Source organism: Pezoporus occidentalis, unplaced genomic scaffold, assembly GCF_034315485.1.
Source record: "Pezoporus occidentalis ecotype Australia unplaced genomic scaffold, CSIRO_AGI_Poc_V1 ctg119, whole genome shotgun sequence".
In the NCBI taxonomy this organism is placed as follows: Eukaryota; Metazoa; Chordata; class Aves; order Psittaciformes; family Psittacidae; genus Pezoporus; species Pezoporus occidentalis.
The window spans coordinates 1911101-1928578 of NW_026912983.1; the positions used below are offsets into that span (position 1 = coordinate 1911101).

Sequence of the window (17478 nt, forward strand, 5' to 3'; positions counted from 1 at the left end):
CACAGGAGGCTTGGCATGCCAGCTCAGGCTGCTGGTCAGGCTCCTGCAGTGGCTATGGCATAATGCTGCAGATGAAGGAGAAAAAGCATCTCCTTGAAGTCGGGCTCAGGTACAGTGGTGTGAGTGAGGGTGTGGAGCATATGGCAGAAACCCACTCATCTGCTTCACTTTAATGCCACTTCCTACTGCAGCAGCATGCCAGAAACCTTAATAGAGACAGTGAAAAGGAGCCAAAGACTGGATCCAGTGCCTGCCTTTCCACTCAGCCCCTGTCTAGCATCGGATCTGTTTGCTTCCATCTCGCCAGTCCAATTCACTGGCTCTAACAGAGCTGCTTCTTTGCCTTCCTGGTCTGAATTTGGCCTCTTCTGGTCTGATGCAGGAGGTGAAATGGTCCTTAGTCAAGGCATCAAACTGTGGACCCAAAGCTGCTTTTGCTCATGTCAGTGTAATTCCTTCCAGAAGTGTTTGCCCTTTGTACAGAGATGGGGAGGGCAGGTTCAGGCAGGATAAGTTTCAGGAAATGCAGGGATTTTTCACCTGTATGACTTTGAAGAGAGCTTTGCTCAGTGTTTGCGAGAGGGAGATGGTAAAATAGAGCTAAAAGGGATAAACGAGCAGCCCAGTATCCAGACAGCTGAGGGAAGGCAGTGAGTCCCAGTGTCAGTGCACCTTCTCCAGCTCTCTGCTGCTCTGAATCTCAATAGCTCCTCAAACGAAGAGATATGGATCTTCAAAGCAGAGTGAAATGCAGCCAGCCACAGAGTGTTCTCAGCAATGGACTGACAGAGTGGGCTGCAGTTATGGGAAGCCAGAAGGGAACTGGGGCCAAGGCTCAGTTCTGAAGCTGGGATTCCGGATAGCCTCCTATGGTGCAGCGTTATTGTACTCCTGGTGAAATTATCTTGGATTACTTCCGCTCAGCGCCTGCTTCCAGAAGCAGAAGCTGGTAAATCACATGCTTTCTGACAAGCTCTCACTCTGCCTGCATCCGCTGGTTATTACCTATGTGCTTAATATAATGAGCAGTGATTAAGATTCCAGATGGAATTGGCTTTGGAGGCTTCGGGAGCTGTCTGTTAGTGCCAAATACGCACCATACACTGGAAGCATGCTTCAAATGCCTCGACTCTGCTCTCTGTATACTCAACTCTTCCTATTCCTCTTCCTTCCTTCTTATCTTCCCATCCTAGCAAAGTCCAGGTGCTGTATGGAGGGACGGACTTGTTTGACTATGAAGTGAGGAGGACTTTCAACAATGACATGTTGCTGGCCTTCATCAGCAGTAGCTGCATAGCTGTCCTGGTCTACATCCTCACCTCCTGCTCAGGTAGGCTGTAGCCACGGCTGCCCTGCTCTCACACAGATCCAGATGTGCTCTGACTCCCTGTGTCTGTGCAAGCCTCAGGCTCTGATGCCCTCCCACCAGCCTGGCTTTGTGGCCCAGAAGCATGCAGAAGGACATGCAGGTCTGATTCTCCAGAGCAGGGCTTAGTGGGCAGGGTGGGAGGAAGGCTCACAGGAGTAAGATGCATATTTCCATCTTACTAACAATGCTGGTGTAAAGCTGATGTAATTTCATGGATGGGCCTCATGGGAAGAGGTGCTCTTGCAGCCCTGATCTATTCTCTGTCACCAGCGCTCTCTCGGGAAGCAAGTATCCCAACAGGGCAGGTGAGAGGTGTCTGTTCTCCCAGGGGGTGGCCTGTGGTGCTATATTTTTCCCCTGTTCCTTTTCTCCTGTAGTGTTCCTGTCATTCTTTGGCATTGCCAGTATTGGGCTAAGCTGCCTGGTGGCTCTGTTCCTGTACCACGTCGTGTTCGGGATCCAGTACCTGGGCATACTCAATGGTGTGGCTGCCTTTGTCATTGTGGGGATTGGTAAGCACGTCCTTCCTCAAAACCTCCCTGTGCTGCCTCGCCATAACTCCTGCCTGCAGGTGATGGTGGCAAATGCAGATTGAATTTTCCAGCTCTTTCTCTCCGTTACCTGCAAGTGAAATATTTGCAGGCCAGATGTTGAGGGGATCTTTAGGTTGTGTCCCTACTGTGAGCAGAGCATCACAGTCTTCCCCCTCTTCTCCTAGGGGTTGATGATGTCTTTGTTTTCATCAACACCTACCGCCAAGCCACCCACCTCAAGGACCTGAGGCTGCGCATGATCCACACCATCCAGACAGCGGGGAAGGCCACCTTCTTCACATCCCTGACCACGGCTGCAGCATATGCTGCCAACATCTTCTCGCAGGTACACTGCAGCTTTGCATGTGCGGCCTTATGTTTCTGCCAGAGAACCTAATAGAGAGGGAAGCTGCCACCACGATCTTTCTGCCCTTTCCTCCAACACAGGGCTTACTTGCCCTAGAGGGCTGTCCTTTACCTGCTCTAAGGCAGTGGACACTCTCCCTGTATCATTATCAAAGGGAATACTTCCTGTGCCACTGATCTAACAGGATCTAGTGGCTGTTGGGCTCCAGCTCAGCTCTTTACCTCAGCTAACTACCACGGCTGAGGTCTGTATGTACTATTCTCGTCCTCTAGATATCTCTTTCTAGCCTGGTGGTTCTACAGGTGTCCTGCCCCAGTTAATCCATGTTCTCTCTTCCTGTAGATCCCAGCTGTGCATGACTTTGGACTCTTCATGTCACTGATTGTGTCCTGCTGCTGGGTAGCTGTGCTCTTCACCATGCCAGCTGCTCTTGGAATATGGACCCTTTATGTGTCCCCATTAGAGAGCTCCTGCCAAACCAGGTGAGCTCCAGAGCCTCCTCGTGTGCGTGGGATGCTGTTGTGGAACTCATGGCCAAGGCTATGCAAATCTTGCCCCACTTTCTGCCAGTCGTACATCTTCATTGCATCTGTGGAGTATTAGAGCCATTTATGTTCTCAGAACACTTACTGCACAGCTAGATCCTCAAGCTGTGGAGGCACAAGCCCTGCAAGGCAGAGAGATCAGCATTGCTCCTGACTGAGCGCAGGCAGGGCATGCAGATTTGTTCTCAGAAGTCAGCATGTTTCCCCTTGCCCTTCTCCTTACCACTGCAGATGACCTGGCCTGATTTAATTCATTAGCAAGGAGATGAGTTGCTGAAACTGTCATCACTCAGCAGCCAGTGGTGATGGCTCAGCCCTGCTCTGTGTATCCAACCCAGCCTGCTACTGCTTTGCCATAGCAGCTCAGCCCCTGACCTTTCAACAATTAGCAATGGAAATGGATTGTGGCAGTGCCTGTTGTTTTCCCAAGTAATTAGAGCAGGCTGCTGCTCCTCTCCTTGTCACTGGAGGAACCCACTGGTAACTCTTTGCAGGATGTGTGGCTTGAAACTCATGCCTTTGTCTCCTTTCAATCCAGCTGTAATGAGAAGTGCACCAAGAAGAATGCCTTGCATCTGGCTGAAGATCTCTTCATTGCCTCAGAGGCCACCTCCAGAGCAGGCAGAGAGACACTTCCCTATCTTGATGATGACATCCCACTGCTCAGTGTGGAGGAGGAGCCTGGTAAGTGTCTGCTGTGTAGAACCTTCCTGGGGACCACACTGCCCTGTTCATCCTGCAGTTTTTCCTGTCCATGCTTCAGTTTCCCTACTTTTAAGCTGGAGATTGTGCTGTCACAGGAGGTGGAGGGGTCTGAGCTTGCTAACGGTTGTAAACTGCTTTGAGATCTTCAGTGGGTGTTGATACCTACTTTGCTAATCCTCTTGGGTCTAATGTGGCTTGTACTTCCCAGCTGAAAGCACTGATTGTGACATGGATACAGCCATGAAACATCTAATCTGTAGTACCAGGACAGCTCTCCTTTGAGCAAAGAGTTTTTCCCTCTTCCCTGCCATTCAGAGCACTACATTTGGGAAGCCGGAGAGAGAACACTTTGTTCTCCTGCAGCACCTCCTCAGGGTATCTCCTTAGTCACAGCAAGAAGGCAGCAGTTACTTGCCTGGGACTACATAAGTAATCTAGAAGAGCCTAGGAATTCCCTGTATGTTGTTAGCAGGGGATAATCCTTCTAGCCCTGATCAGAGCTAAGGGTGCTTACAAGGCTGTGCTCTTGTACTTGGCTTTTAAAACTTGCTGGGATCTCTTCCTTTTAAAACGCCCAACAGAAGAGGTCTGGGCAGTGAGTAGCTTTCAGGCCTAGCAGCAACCTGGAACTGGAAGCAAATGGATCCACAGCTGAGAGCACATCAATCCCACAGCAGTGTGTGGAGCCTCTCCCTGCAGAGCAGCCCCTGAGCTGCCTTTGGGAGGCAGACAGCTAAGCTCTGGCTCTGTGCTGCAAGAGCTGCCTCCTTAGTATGCCAGAGCCATGTGCAATGGTAATATATGGAAATAACCCCTTCCCATCCCTTGAACAGAGTCAACAGCAGGATGCTTTTCTCCAGGGGCCCTTGGGCATCAGGTAACTTGTGCAGTAGCAAAGCAGCTTGTTCCAGTTGGTGACCAAGCATGGTTTGTGGGTCAGCCATGCAACACACCAGGCACACGGACCCTGCTAGAGCAAGTGCCCACTTCTCACCTGCAGAGGACAGTTCCCTGAGCATCCCTGAGCTAAAGACATCAGATAGTGGCCAGGCTGCTGACAGGAAGTGTGTAATTAGCTGTAAGACATGCTTCATGGCACAGGGACAAACTTTGCTTGGCCCAAGAAACATGCAGTGTCTCTGTGACCATATGGACAATTCCAGTGGAATCTGGCAGAGGAAGAACAGCCTGAAGCATAGGCTTTGGACTGAGCTATGGATTTAGAAGTGTAGCTGTTGCATGCAGTGACTCAACAAGGATGCTTCTTGTGGCAGTCACTGCCTCTGCCTGGGTCTTACTCCACGTCTTTAGCTTGAGTGAGTTGTACAGCACCTTGCAAAAGATGCTGTAAAGGAGAGCAGAAAGCTATGAGGGACACTCATGACACTGAGCACTGAGACTACCTTTGATTTCTCACTTTCTAGTTTCCCTGGAAATGGGGGATGTCCCCTTAGTGTCTGTGATGCCAGAAAATCTGCAGCTCCCTGCAGAGAAGAGCAACCGGGGCCACTTGATAACTCGTCTGCAGGAGCTGCTGGAACAGTGGGTGCTGTGGTCTGCGGTGAAGAGGAGATGGGTGATTGTGGGTAAGGAAGGAGTGGGGTATTCCATCTGCATGGATTCTAGAGGATTTAACAGCATCTTAATCAGTCCCTAAGCCTTGAATATTAGTGACAAGAGACTGTGAAAAGGGACACAGTAGTTGGCTTCTGGCTCAGTGGAAGAGTGTCCCAGGAACAGTCAGTCCCTAAGGGAACTGCATGAGAGACTCTGATGCTTTCCATCTGTCTCTTTTCAGGCAGATCTGACATGGCAAGCCCTGATGGAGTTTTTCAGGCATGGCAGACCAGCTGCCAGTGTGCTTGAGGGGCTGTTCCTTTTTCCTGCTGCAAATACCCTCTTTCTGCCACAACCCTGCTGTCTGAGTATGGCCTAGGAGCAAAATGCATGTAGGGTCCCACACACTTATGGTCTTCTCCTTGCAGGGCTCTTTCTCCTGGTTTTGCTGCTGTCCATATTCTTTGCTAGCCGCCTCCATCCAGCTAGCCGTGCTCCAGTCTTGTTCCGACCAGACACTAACATCCAGGTGCTGCTAGACCTCAAATATAACCTGAGTGCTGAAGGCATCTCCTGCATTACCTGCTCAGGTGAGAGTGCTGGACCCCAGACCACGGTGGGTGCAGCCTGGCCTAAGCCCTGGGCTGAAGGAGCTGAAACGTGAGCTAGAGGCTGATGTTCCAATATCCCATTGCACACTGGGAGAGGGATGCTCGGGTGGCCTGTAGGAGCGGAGTGTTTTGAAACATGTTTCCTGCTTTAGTCAGGAGCTGCCTGAGTGTTTCTGCTGCAGCAATTCCTTTACAATCAATGAACACTGCCTGTTTATATATGCTGGTGACACACCAGTGACCAGCTGAGGGTCTGTGCCTCTGTTCCCTGCTTAGGGTTTGGTGTTCTATAGCAGAGTTCAATAGCAGTGTGTGCAGGGCTGGTAGCTCTCTTGTCAGGCCATTCACTCTTTCCTTCCTGACTAACCTTGTGGGACAGGTTTGTTTCAGGAAAAGCCCCACAGTTTGCAGAACAACATCCGAACCTCCTTGGAAAAAAAGAAGAGGGGCTCAGGGTCACCTTGGGGAAGCAAAGGGAGCATAAGTGATACAGGGCAGCAAGGTAAGTGGGCATGGTAACTCTGACCACGTTTGGATCCAGGGCCCAGGGATCCACTCAGGTGAAAAACTGAAGTACAGGATCTCTGAAGAGCTGATGGGAAATAAATCTCTTCAGCCCCTGTCCTGCTGAGTCCTAGTGCTGGATGCAAGGGGCATGTTACAGTTCCCATTCCCCTGAATACCTGCTGCTCTCTAGGTCATGGTCCTGTAACCCCGGTGGCAGTATAATGACAAATCCCGCTGGCCTGCATACAGGACAGGAGCTCAGAGCTTTTGCATCACAGTCCTGTGTCAAAACCTTGTTGACAGGCCATGAGGAGAATAAATTCAGCCTGCTTTGCAGGGGATTTTGAGGATAAAAGAGTTGTTGGGCCAGGTCCCGAGCTGACATGAATCAGTTAAGCCATCAGGAATTACTGCAGCTTAGGATATACGTGTGAAAACCTGTGAAAGCTGTGCTGTGCTGTGCTACTGGAAGGCAGAGCCTGTGCCTGCTGCCCCACAGGAGATGGCACATCAGAACAGACCAGAAGAGCCCTCTGCTTTGGTGCTGTCTGTGTCTGTAGGATTCAGTGATTGAGAAGTACCTCTTGCCCTCATACCCTCTGTCTTCTTCAGATCTCCAGGGAACTGTGTACATCTCCAAGTCCAGAAGCAAGGGAAGGCCGGCTGTCTACAGATTCTCACTCAATGCCAGTGTCCCTGCCCCCTGGCAGATGGTGTCACCGGGAGACGGGGAGGTGCCCTCATTCCAGGTGAGTCACTCCAGGGGTGTTGGACCCCTCTATCAGGTGTGCAGCACTCAACAGGTGAGCCCGAGAGCCTCCTCCTGTCTCTCCATGAGGTTGTAGGTAGCCTAGGGTGAAGTTTCATAGGCATTGCAGCAAGGTGCCAACACAGGGAGCATTGTGTAAAAGTAAAGGTGACACCTTGTAGCGCCACAGGACTTACCTGCTGTTAGTGTGATGTGACTGTTAGCAACAGGAGCAGAAGTGTGGGTGTCTGTGGAGATCACATGAGGCCTGGCATCATCAGCTGAGCTATTCTAGTAGGAACTGCTACTGGGACAGCTCACAGCCTCCTGTCCATCCACAGACACAGGCAAGCAGCCAGCACTGCTTGTGTACAGGCCATGTTGGTCACACACCCCCAGGAGGACTCGATATAGGTTGTTCCTCACCCTGGGCAAAGCAGCCACCATTCAGCCTAGGCCACAGAGAATGGGGGTGGTGAGGGGCCCCATCACGCACTGGGGAGGAGGCAGGCCGGGGGCTGGCTGGGTTTGTGCCTGCAGCGCTCATTCTGTGTGGCTGTGCCAGTGCTCAGGGAGGAGGGGAGTGTGTGATGCTGATGTGCAACAGGCTGCAACCCTGTGGAGTTAAGTGTCTGTTTTCATTAATCCATTGCTTAGGTGTATAGAGTGCCTTTCGGTAACTTCACCAGGAAGCTGACAGCTTGTGTGTCCACAGTAGGGCTGCTTAAGCAGACGAGCCCCAGGAAGTGGATGATGACCACCTTGTCCTGTGACACCAAGAGAGGCTGGAAGTTCGACTTCAGTTTCTACGTGGCCGCCAAGGAGCAGCAGCGAACAAGGTAACCTTCCAAAACCCATCCAGGGGCAGGCAGCAAAACCAGCACAGCTGGGTGGCTGATATGGTTTCCCCAATGTCCTGTGCCAGTCCTGCCCTCCATTGGTGACGCCCATGGTCCTAGGACTTGTTTTGTTATATATGTACCCCATCTTTGCAAAGTTACTTTTCAAGCCTGTAGCATCATTAAGGTGCCAAAGGCTTGACAGGGGCAGGACTGTGAGTGGGGGCTTCTTTGGGTGCCAGAAAGGCATTGCCCATCTTGATCTTGCCCTGACCCACCTGAACTCTTGGGCTGAATAGGCAGCACAGAATATGCAATTATTAGAGATCCAGGCCTTGAGTTGCTCACCTTTTCCTTTCCTTCTGTCCCTGAGCACATCTGTTTCTGTATAATGCTTTGGACACGTCTTTACTGCCTCTGGTCCCTCCCATAACAAACTTTCTTTGCTGCACAGGAAGCTGTATTTTGCCCAGTCGCACAAGCCCCCTTACCATGGCCGAGTGTGTGCAGCACCTCCTGGCTGTCTTCTCAGCTCTAGCCCAGATGGACCCACCAAAGGCATCCTTTATGTTCCCAGTGAGAAAGGTAAGCAGATGAGGACCTCTTCAGCCATGCCTGGCTGTCAGGTCCACAGAGTCAAACATTTTTTTTGCTGCCTTCTGATGTAACCAACCTTTTTTCTCTATTTGCCAGCAGCACCCAAAGCAAAGCTGTCAGCCACTTCTGGATTTAATCCCTGCATGAACACGGGCTGCGGGAAGCCGGCGGTGCGGCCGCTGGTGGACACAGGAGCCATGGTGTTCGTGGTGTTTGGTATCAGAGGGGTTAATCGCACGAGGCACCTGGACAACCACGTCATTGGAGACATGGTACACACAATCTGCATGCTCAGGGCTGATGAGTGAAGAATGTTCTCCCTGGATGGTGTTTACTTAATCCCCACAGCATAGGCAGCATGGTCTGGTGGTCTAGACAGATGGAATAGCAGACATGGTCACATTGTGATGGGTCAAAAGTACACTGCTATTTTTAGCAAATTCACAAGTAATGGAGATCAGGAAGCCCTTGCTGAAATCACTTCAGACTTTCCAGAAAATCCCTTTCTGAGTGCAGTATCTAACCTTCTAATTGTGAGTCTCAGTTTGGCTTTCCTGAGCAGTTTAGAAGCAAACGCATCTTGAGCTCAGTATGAAAATCTCCCTGCAAACTGAAGATCCAGGGAACTGTTGTCTTCTATAATTGCTTTTCTTGTTTTGAGGCATTAACATGAGAAAACACAAATCAGTTACTCAGAGGAAAGGTTACTAAATGTGACTCTTGAAGGAACAGCTCATCTCCCAGAGCTGATACCTTGACACATTCACTGCCTTTCTGCAGAATGTTCATGCTTCGCTCTGGTCACTTGGCAGATGCACTTCAGCTTTCTGCTCTTCCTCTTCCTACCTTCTTATCTGGGGGCACTGTTGCAGGATCAGCCTTTGCTTGTTTCCTTTGAAGGGGGCACTGTGAAATGCAGGCAGTGGAGTGGGCACAAAGCTGGAGCACTGCCAGGCATTCAGAGCTGCTCCTTAGGCAGACCCTAATGGTATGGGGCACGGTGCCTGTTCATTTATCAGTGCTTCTGTCACACTGCCTGACTTTTGGGGGGACGCATGTTGTTTCTTCCTGTGTTATCACATGTACTTTCTTCCCGTGTTATCCAGTAAGGCAAAGATGTCTGGTGGGCTTTTCCACCATACAACCTGTGGTCTGTGTAAGCTAGTCCCAGGCTGTGTAGCCAGGAGAGGTTTCAGCTTCTGCCTTCTCGTGCCAGTTGCTGTGTATCTGCCTCACATGTGGTTCTCTTGTCATTGTGTCTCCTTGTGAAAGGGCAGCGTTATCTACGATGACAGCTTTGACCTCTTCAAAGAGATTGGCAACCTGTGCCGCCTCTGCAAAGCCATCGCCAGCAACACGGAGCTGGTGAAGCCAGGAGGGGCTCAGTGCCTGCCCTCTGGTAGGTAGGACCAACACCAGCACAGGGTCCTTAGGGAGATCCTGGGTCCCTGGGTGGAGACTGGTTCTCACCCTCCAGTCTGAGGAGTGTGGCTGCTGAGGGCTTTTAAACATTTAGGTCTGGCTTGATAAAGCACGGAAAGGAAAGGGGAGGTACCAGTCAGTACTGGATGCAGGCAGTGCAGGGAGGAAAGGCATTTCTTGGCAGTCAGCTCTCCTCACCTGGCTGCAGCATAGCTCTCTACCTGTTTCCACCTGGCTTAAGTCACAGCTCCCATCTCCATGAGCCATTCACCTCGTGCTTCCATGCGCTGTGCCAACCGTTTTGGGGATGAGAAAGACAGAGTGAGTGGGACAGGAATGTCATCTCTGCTTGCAGCAGTATTTGTTTGGGCTGGGGTCCTCAATAGCAAACCAGAAAGGGTGGCTGCTTCTTGCTGCCTCCTTTTCTTCCACAGCAACTTTACCCTTCTAGAACAGGCCCCTGGTCATGCTTTCTAGGACATAAGATAAATGGTCTCTTAAACTCCAAAGACACTGGGCATATTCTTCAGGATTTAATCCAGTGTAAAGAAGAACAGCATTGCATCCGTTCTTTCCAGTCATAGGTATTGTTTGTGATACAGCTTTTGGACAAGTAAATATCTTCTCAGTAGCTCCTGTGTAACATCAGATCACTCCTGATCTCACTGGGATGAGGCCATTCACTGCCCCTGTGGCTTCTAACCAGTGACTGTCTCTTCCAGCTTCAGAGGTCACAAGGTTGTGGAGATGAGTCTAGGAAGTGTATACTGGCTTCAGCCAAAGTCATTCCCATGCCTGGAGGAGATCCCTGCCAGGCCAGGCAGACAGCTCCTCAGTGCCTGCTGTTTGTACTGCTTCTGACAGCTGGGGACAAACAGCAGTGGTGGTGTCCTGTCCAGTGCTGATGGCACAGAGTGCCTTTTCAAGCTAGCAGCAGCTGAGCACTCTGGTGCTGAGACCTCAGGGGCTTTGGCAGGGGGAAGCAGCTGCTGGCAAATGGGGCCTGCATCTCTTGTGTCCATTTTTGGTTTTGGGGTGTTTTTGTGGGTCGGGTTCTCCCCCTGCTCTAGTGTGCTTCCTTTCCCTGTCCTCCATCCCTTGCTTTTTCTTTCTCTCCAGGTTACAGCATCTCGTCCTTTCTGCAGATGTTGCACCCTGAGTGCAAGAACATCCCTGAGCCAAATCTGCTGCCTGGACAGCTCTCTCATGGGGCAGTGGGGGTCAAGGATGGGAAGGTGCAGTGGATCTCCATGGCATTTGAATCGGTGAGCACATGGCATCATCATCTATCCTTCTGAACAGTTACTTCATGTTATTTCTGGGGGTTTAGCTCTGCTCCTTCTACTCTGGCTACTCATTTGCAGCCATAATGTAGTGTTTGTGCCTTGTTGCAGACAAACGTCTGCACTAACAAGGTGGTAGAAGTGGCTACTTATGCCACAGCTTGCTCTTACCATGGGAGTACAGGCAAAGAGCTCATGGCAGATTAGCCACTGCAACTCCAGCTGGTTCATTCTACCTCTTCCCTTACAACACATACACTGCCCAAAAGAGCAGGATACGAGAATAACATGTTCATCTTGTTACAGACAACCTACAAAGGGAAATCTTCCTTCCAGACGTATGCTGACTACTTGAAATGGGAGACGTTCCTACAGCAGCAGCTCCAGCTCTTCCCAGAGGGCTCTGCTCTCCGGCACGGTTTCCAGACCTGTGAGCACTGGAAGCAGATCTTCATGGAGATCATAGGCAAGTGACTGCCATGTTTCAGTCCCTGAGGAGCCCACGCTCTCTGATACATCCTCATTGCACACTCCAACCCATCTGATGGGCACATGTTGTATCTTCAGTCCCTTACCATTGCTGTGCAAACTCGTACAGCCTGTTTCTGCTCCAAGCAGAGTACACTGTCAAAATCCTAGGCAGAGCCTAGGGAAATAGAGGAGGGAAGGAACTCTACCCTGCTGATGGGAGAGACAAGAGGTTGATCACCAGCTTTCTGCTTTAATCTTCTCCTTCCCGTGTTCCCCAGTGGGAGTCCCTGCCTGACTTGTTGCTAGCAAGGGACATGGTGCCTTTCTCAGCCCAACTGTCACCTTCCAGGAGTCAAATTAGGTGGCTCTTCTCTTGCAGGAGTGCAGAGTGCCCTGTACGGTCTCGTCCTCTCGCTGGTTATCTGTGTGGCTGCAGTAGCAGTGTTCACCACTCACATCCTCCTGCTGCTGCCAGTGCTGCTCAGCATTCTAGGTAAAATCACATCTCCAATGTATTAAGCTTTCCCTTTGCCTGAAGTTGGTGGGTTGTGGCACTGCTGAATCTCTGCTGATTTTAACTGAGTTGCTCTTACTCTGAGTAAGCCTTTTTGGCTTTCCAGGAGCTAGTCCTGGAAGTACCCAGGTGAATGGGAGGAACTCCACAAGTGCACACTGGGAAAGATTTGTGTGTCTTAATTCCCAGTGTGCTTTATCTACACAATCCCTTCAGTTTGTTTAAGTAAGGGGTTTAGCAACACAAATGCCATCCCTGCCTGTTATGTATAATAATGTGATTAAGTCCCACATGCTCTGAATCACAATTGCACTACTTCCTAGGGATCTGCACCACGGCTGCTGTTTCCAAGCAGTGGGAGATTTGAAAAGCTGAATATTTTAGTGGGTTTGTTAGTACTTGAAGCAAATGTGTAAATAGTTCCCTCTCCCTGGCTGGTGATTTGACGAGATTGTGGTTTAAGTGTGTTGCTAAACTTTGCAGTTGAAAAATCAAATCTGTCATTTTGAAACCACTTTAGGCTCCCACACATGGCTCACAAACGTCACTCTTGCCTTTAAGAAAAGCCTGTGTGTGAGCACAGCCTATGTGTAACTCTAGCAAGCAAAACTAAGGGCCCTCTTTCCTGCAATGCACACATGCACACTTGCCTGGACTTGGATTCATAACCCTTAGTCTAGATTGGCATCAGTCTGTCAGTTTTGCCACAGCAGCCCCTTTTCATGTCCCATGTCAATATCTCCAGCAGGTCCCTTATTGAATGGCCCCTGTGGCAATAGAAGGTGAGGAAGTGTTTGCAGGGAGCATATAAAGGATTTAGACAGGCTAGAATGCAGAACTGCAGGGGTAGGATCCCAAACACCCCAGTGACTGACTTGTATCAACAGGGCTTGGGCAGCAGTCCCAGACTCCTTTAAATGTGCCTAACACGATGTTTTTCACACAGGGGTGGTCTGCCTGGTGGTGACCATCATGTACTGGTCTGGCTGGGAAATGGGTGCTGTGGAAGCCATCTCCCTCTCCATCCTTGTTGGCTCCTCTGTAGATTACTGCGTGCACTTGGTGGAGGGCTACCTGCTGGCAGGGGAAAACCTGCCACTGCACCAAGCAGAGGTGAGCTCTTCCCTTCCTATAGCCTTTTATCCATTCCCTTTATGCCCTCTGTGCCACTTGGCTGTGATGCAGGACCTCGAGCCCGATAGTCAAGAGGGGACGTGCCTTGCCACCCTCACAGCATGCCTGGAATGCTTGCTGCTTGTCCAGCTTGACTGGTCAGAGACCGATGTGCACCTGAGTACAGTCAACCCAGCTGAGGGGGCAACCCTCAGCGCAGCCCCATGTGCTTGTCCCCACTCCCCCTAACTCCGCTGTCCCTCGGCAGGACCCCAGAGCGTGCCGCCAGTGGAGGACAGTTGAAGCCGTGCGTCACGTGGGGGTGGCCATCGTCTCGAGCGCCGTCACCACCGTGATCGCCACCGTCCCGCTCTTCTTCTGCATCATCGCCCCTTTCGCCAAGTTTGGGAAGATCGTGGCCCTCAACACGGGAGTCTCCATCCTGTACACGTTAACTGTGAGCACAGCCCTGCTGAGCATCATGGGGCCCGGCACCTTCACCCGCAGCAGGACTTCCTGCCTCAAGGCTGTGGTGGGGGTGCTGCTTGCTGGCCTCCTGGGTCTATGCATCTGCCTCGTCCTGCTGAAGAGTGGATTTAAGATCCCTCTCCCCAATGGGACAGCCCTGTAGACCCTATGCCAAGAGCCATGTGCTCTGTCCTCTTGCTCCCTTTCTTTTTTCTTTCTCTTTTTTTTTTTAAAGGATATTTTTTGTAAGAAAAAGAGGAAAAAAGCACTAAAAAAAAACCAACACCCTTTTTCCAGAAGTCTTTCAACTCCAGATGCACTTTATTTTCTAATGGGTTTTGCTCTAAACTTGTATTTATTTTGGGTAGTGATGGATGATGGACAGTGAGGGCTGTCCAGCAGATGCCTCAGCCTGTGAGGAGGAGGAGAAGAGGTCTCCTCTCAGTTTTCTTTCTGCTTTGCTTTTCTTTCCTTTTTTTTTTGTCTCTCTTTTTTTAATGAAGAGTTTTCTGGAACGGCAAAGCTAAAAGGGGAGAAGTTGGGAAGGCCATCTGATCCCTTTCTAAACCCTTCCCTCTGTCTCTCCCCTTGGTCAGCACTGCAACAGTGACTCTTGAGGTGATGTCCTGTCCCCATGCCAAGCCTGTGCCTCATTACCCAAGCCTTGGGAAACAGCAGTGAGCTGTTGGACGGGCCTGGGAAATAGGTTGTCTGGACCCCTTTGCTGTGCCCTGTGCCCAAGCTAAACCAGCACTGAACTTGATGCAGAGGAGCTCTTATCATGGGATTGTCATTGTGGGATCTGAAGTAGAGATGTTGGGTGGCACCACCTGCTTTCCTCGTTTGTGGAGGGTGTCAGGATGCATGGCTTTCCCGTTCTTTCTGAAGGGACAATGCATCTTTCTCTGGAATCTCTCGGGTCTGTGAAGAGCCACCAGGAAAGCAGTCAGTGCCCTCAGCAGCCTGCCCTCGTCTCCCTCATCTTGGTGTTCTTTAGGGTAGAGAGAAAGCAGACAGCCTTGAGGCCCCTGCAGAGCCTTTTAGTCTTAACCTGAGGATAGAATCGTAGAATGGTTTGGGTTGGAAAGGACCTTCAGATCATCCAGTTCCAACCCCCAGATGAGCTTTAGGATGACCCTCCGTTGTGAAGACATGAGGGCAGCAGAGCTTCAGCCTGCAGCTGCTGCCTGCTCAGAGCAGATGGTTTATATTACAGTAAAATGAAGTCACAAACTGCTGCCATTAACAAGTACATTTTAAGCATCACTGATTCTATCATATTTTTAAAATTGAAATAGCTAAGTGTGTGTATTGATATGCAGCACATCTGGCCCTTGGCAGAAGAGGAGGGGTTGGGCCCACTTGGAGATGCATTAAACATTATTTACAGGGATGCCAATAGAGGGGGGTGGACAGAAAGCAGCCTGACTTCATTTGTTTGCAGATATCATGTCCCTAGTGGCTTTGTATTCTCTGTCTGGATTGACCCCCCCTTTTTAAGATGAGAATTCCAGGAAGCCCATCCCCATTGTCTGCCAAGTTCTGAAGGCTGTGCTGCTGAGACAGACCAGCAGCTGCTTCTGCTTGGCTCAATGCATCCCTGCTCTGATCCCTGCCAGTCTTATACCTTCACATCATGTCATTCCTGTGAGACTGGATTAAATGTTTGTCCTTAAAGGAGGTTCCCCAAGGTGTCAGCTGGAGAAGAGCGCCAGGACAGGACTCTTGTTGATGCTAGGGGCAATCCAGAGCAACCCTGCTGCAGGCAGTGAGGGTGGTGAGAGCACAAGCAGAACAGACCTGGTTTCTTCACCACCCCATAGTGCAGCTGAGTTACCCTTTCCTGCAAAGTGTGAAATGTTCCTTGGCACCTACCCCTGATCTGCACCAGCTCCTTCATAATGAACCCCGTGGGCGTGAATAAAGGGCTCTGGGAAGGGTTTTTGACTATCCTTAAGCTGTGCTGCTATGTGCATGGTTCAGCCCCAGCACTGATCTGTAAGCCAAGCTTTCACCTGTCCTCCAAATTGAACCGCTGGCGGTGTCCTCGGCACTGTGAATGGCAGCAGCCATAGAGAGCAGTGTGGCTGTGTGGGTGCTGCAGGGGTGAGAAAAGTGGCCCTAGCTGCTGCTAAGGGTGCTCTGGCTGGTGGCTTGACCTGAATTTAGCTAATGCTTCCAATTCCTTGGAGTGATTAAATCTGATGGATATTTCCAGGTCACCAGAGAAGAGAGTAAGGTGCTGACTGCACCCTTAGAGGCAGTTCCTTCTTCTGAGAGCATGAAGAAACCTTGAAAGGCCTTTAAGACAAGGCATAGATGTGCTTTGAATCCTGCAAAGTTTAAAGCTCATTTAAGCCCCTGGTGTTCTATGTTATAAAAAGGCTCTGTAAACCCCCCTGCCCCCAGAGTGATTCTGAACACACCATGCTGGGACCATGCACTGAGCCACTCTTGGAAGGCAAAGATTAATTTCAAAGTAGCAGGAAACCTTTTAAGTCTCTTGGGTCTGATCTGGCAGGGTGTGATCCACAGACAAAAATAGCAGAGTTCTTGGCACCTGACAGGATCTGTCCTGTTTTCCAGACAGGCAGGGGAAAAGGACAAGTTATCATATTCCCTCCTCCTCTCTGCCCAGCCCAGGCTCACTCAGTGCAGAAGGGCTTGCTGGTATTAGCCATCAAGGCATCACCTTGCCCTTGTTTGTGGTACTGGGAGAGCCATGGCTGAAGCAATTCAGAAAGGAAAGTGACAAACTGAGGTAAGTGTAGAGCTGTAGCAGATGCTTCACAGAAGCATAGTGAGGAGATCATGCCCCTCCAGCAAGGAAACTGAAGTAAGGAGAGGAGGAGGAACTTACACCAGACTGTAGCAGAATGGTGGAAGAGCCAGGAGATGATCCTGGGTAATCTTCTCACTGCCAAGACTCACTGGATGTTGGTAACCTGAAAATGTGATTGAATATAGTCATAACACTTGTCTTAAGATCTAGCTAGCCATTTGTCCCATCACTATTTTACAGCTCTGTGTTCAGGGTAGCTGGTGCTTTCTCCATCTACCATGGAGTGAAAGAGGCTTAAAGGTGGGGTCCAGCCTTCTTCAAGCATCTGTGGAGACAATAAGTCAGTAGCAGGTGTGTACATCCATCTCCATGTAGGCAGCATCCTCCTTGGAACTAGAAAACACTCATAAAATTATAGAGGTAAGAAAATGGATGGGTTTATCTGAGCAAATGTGAAGGTGGGGCTGACAGCCCTGCTGGGAGTTGGTGCCCTGAGGCAGATGCTTGTAGCAATAAAACACGAGGCCTCACCTGTCTGGCACTGTTCTGGGAGCAGATGCTTGCCCTAAATTAATGCATCCCGTATCTCTGCCTCTGTTCTTTCTGTCATGACTGCTCTGTTTCCCAGACCATCTCTTGGGTCCTGTTTTGCTTAGCAAGAATTAGCCCTCTCTGTGGTAGATTCTCGTGCCTAAGGTGCTCACAGAGTCTGGACTGAACTGGCTGAAGATTGTGTCTCAGGGAGAATTTCTCAGGCAGAGGAAGGTTGGGAGTTAAAATGTTCCATATGAAGCTGTCAGTTTTGATGGATTTAAACAGTAGAGTACAGCAGACCAGCCTTACTTGAAAGAGAATGCTCTGATTTTTCTGTTTCAAAACAATCTTGCTGCAATTAAAAAGAGAGGTACCCGAGTTCTCAGTTATGGCACACTGCAAGGGAACATTTCTGTTAACTGCCCACTCCTTTATTTCTACTAAATCCTGTTTTGAGGGTTGCATTCTGAAAAGTTGATGGTAGTGTTTCAGGATGGGAGTCATCCTGGAACT

The 17478-nt window shown here is 50.2% G+C and overlaps 1 protein-coding gene across 7 annotated transcripts in view; it reads left to right on the plus strand.

Annotated features, from left to right (window-relative positions):
- DISP3 (dispatched RND transporter family member 3) overlaps positions 1 to 14951 on the plus strand; it is a 132212-nt gene extending 117261 nt beyond the window's left edge. For 5 of the 7 annotated variants that reach the window (XM_062604956.1, XM_062604915.1, XM_062604940.1 and 2 more), the window contains 18 exons: positions 1194 to 1330; positions 1747 to 1881; positions 2088 to 2248; positions 2612 to 2751; positions 3353 to 3498; positions 4944 to 5105; positions 5505 to 5666; positions 6067 to 6189; positions 6807 to 6943; positions 7600 to 7781; positions 8236 to 8366; positions 8475 to 8650; positions 9651 to 9777; positions 10920 to 11065; positions 11390 to 11549; positions 11934 to 12047; positions 13015 to 13181; positions 13450 to 14951. In XM_062604956.1, the coding sequence (XP_062460940.1) occupies positions 1194 to 1330; positions 1747 to 1881; positions 2088 to 2248; positions 2612 to 2751; positions 3353 to 3498; positions 4944 to 5105; positions 5505 to 5666; positions 6067 to 6189; positions 6807 to 6943; positions 7600 to 7781; positions 8236 to 8366; positions 8475 to 8650; positions 9651 to 9777; positions 10920 to 11065; positions 11390 to 11549; positions 11934 to 12047; positions 13015 to 13181; positions 13450 to 13812 (2869 nt within the window). In that variant the 3' untranslated portion in view covers positions 13813 to 14951. Of the gene's footprint in view, positions 1 to 1193; positions 1331 to 1746; positions 1882 to 2087; positions 2249 to 2611; positions 2752 to 3352; positions 3499 to 4943; positions 5106 to 5504; positions 5667 to 6066; positions 6190 to 6806; positions 6944 to 7599; positions 7782 to 8235; positions 8367 to 8474; positions 8651 to 9650; positions 9778 to 10919; positions 11066 to 11389; positions 11550 to 11933; positions 12048 to 13014; positions 13182 to 13449 lie in introns of those variants that run through there. The other 2 variants (XM_062604922.1, XR_009962020.1) reach the window with 2 other exon arrangements.
- Positions 14952 to 17478: the final 2527 nt, after the last annotated feature.